At 35.8% G+C, this 1,179-nt stretch overlaps 1 protein-coding gene across 1 annotated transcript; it reads right to left on the bottom strand.

Annotated features, from left to right (window-relative positions):
* Positions 1-428: 428 nt before the first annotated feature.
* LOC114364004 (THAP domain-containing protein 1-like) lies at positions 429-940 on the bottom strand. The gene is given in 3 exon segments (XM_028319980.1): positions 429-589; positions 720-749; positions 752-940. Coding segments are annotated over 3 exon segments (357 nt in total). The 5' UTR covers positions 918-940.
* Between the last annotated feature and the right edge of the window lie 239 nt (positions 941-1,179).

The following is a 1,179-nucleotide window of genomic DNA, read 5'->3' as shown; positions in this document are numbered from 1 at the left end:
GAAATCGCCGCTAGAGGCGCTTGTGTAGCGTGAGGTTTTCGAAACGTCAAATTAATGTCACTGTTTGTGTATGAGTTGGCTACGCGCGCGCTTTTATATTTCTAATTAAATGAATATTGCGAGTATTAACAATACTTTAGATTAATTATGGCAAATACAGATTACGGATCTATGAATGTCTGTGCTTTAAAAGTGGAGTTAAGAAAAAGAGGTGCAAAATTAAACGGTCTGAAAGAACAGCTAATTCAGAGGTTAGTTTTTTTATATTTACAAACAATATCTTGTCTAAAGTTGGCTTGTTTATCCAGATTACAGCTGTGTTTTTCTAATGATTTTATAATGAATATTTGGTGGCTCTAGTGACATGTACACAAAATAATTTGCATTTTTATAGGGAACAAGTCCACTCTGAAAACACGAAGGCATTGTTATATTTTATGAGCATTGCTTTTGAATCTGATGGAAAAAGTGTTCTTTTGACGTTGATAAGCTCTTTCGGCACTTTTTCTTTTCATCTCCTTTCTCTCTTCACTTTCATGATTCCAGGAAAACAGACTAGGCACCGCATTTGGTTTCAGTTTAGGAGTAGCTGAAATGTTTTTTTAACAAAAAATCAAAGTAGGTATTTACTTAAAAACTTCTCAGTTTCAAGGTTCGGGAACATCAAATGGTGATTGATAATATTTAGGAATAAGAAAAATCATTAGGTACCTACTTACGATTTTCTGTATTTGATTCTTTAGGTAATAATAATCGTCAAAGTTGAAATGCTTTTTACAAACACGTGAATGTTTAGAAGGGACGTAGTTGACCCTGCGAATCGCTATTAACCATTGCTTTGAGATACTTTTATCTTTCGGAAACTTATGTCCGCCTTTCTTTTCCGAGCAAAACGGAACTGCGCAAGACTGTGGCATGGCCAATACGTTTACATTTTAGTTCTAGGGTGTTAAATATGATCTAATCATCATCATCAGCCCTTTACAGTCCACTGCTGGACTATGAGCCTCCTTCACTATAGTGGAGGGTTTTGCCATAATCTCCACGCTAGGCAGGCGGGTTGGAGATCGCAGTTTAAAAGATTGATGTTTTTCAGAGAGCGCTGCTGCCCATTCTCTGTTTGATGTGTAGTTCCTAAATATGATCTAATATAATCATCTAATGAAGATACAAGTTTTG

This window comes from Ostrinia furnacalis, unplaced genomic scaffold, assembly GCF_004193835.3.
Source record: "Ostrinia furnacalis isolate ACB-3 unplaced genomic scaffold, ASM419383v2 OfSCF7340, whole genome shotgun sequence".
In the NCBI taxonomy this organism is placed as follows: domain Eukaryota; kingdom Metazoa; phylum Arthropoda; class Insecta; order Lepidoptera; family Crambidae; genus Ostrinia; species Ostrinia furnacalis.
This window is presented reverse-complemented; position numbering and strand designations above follow the sequence as displayed.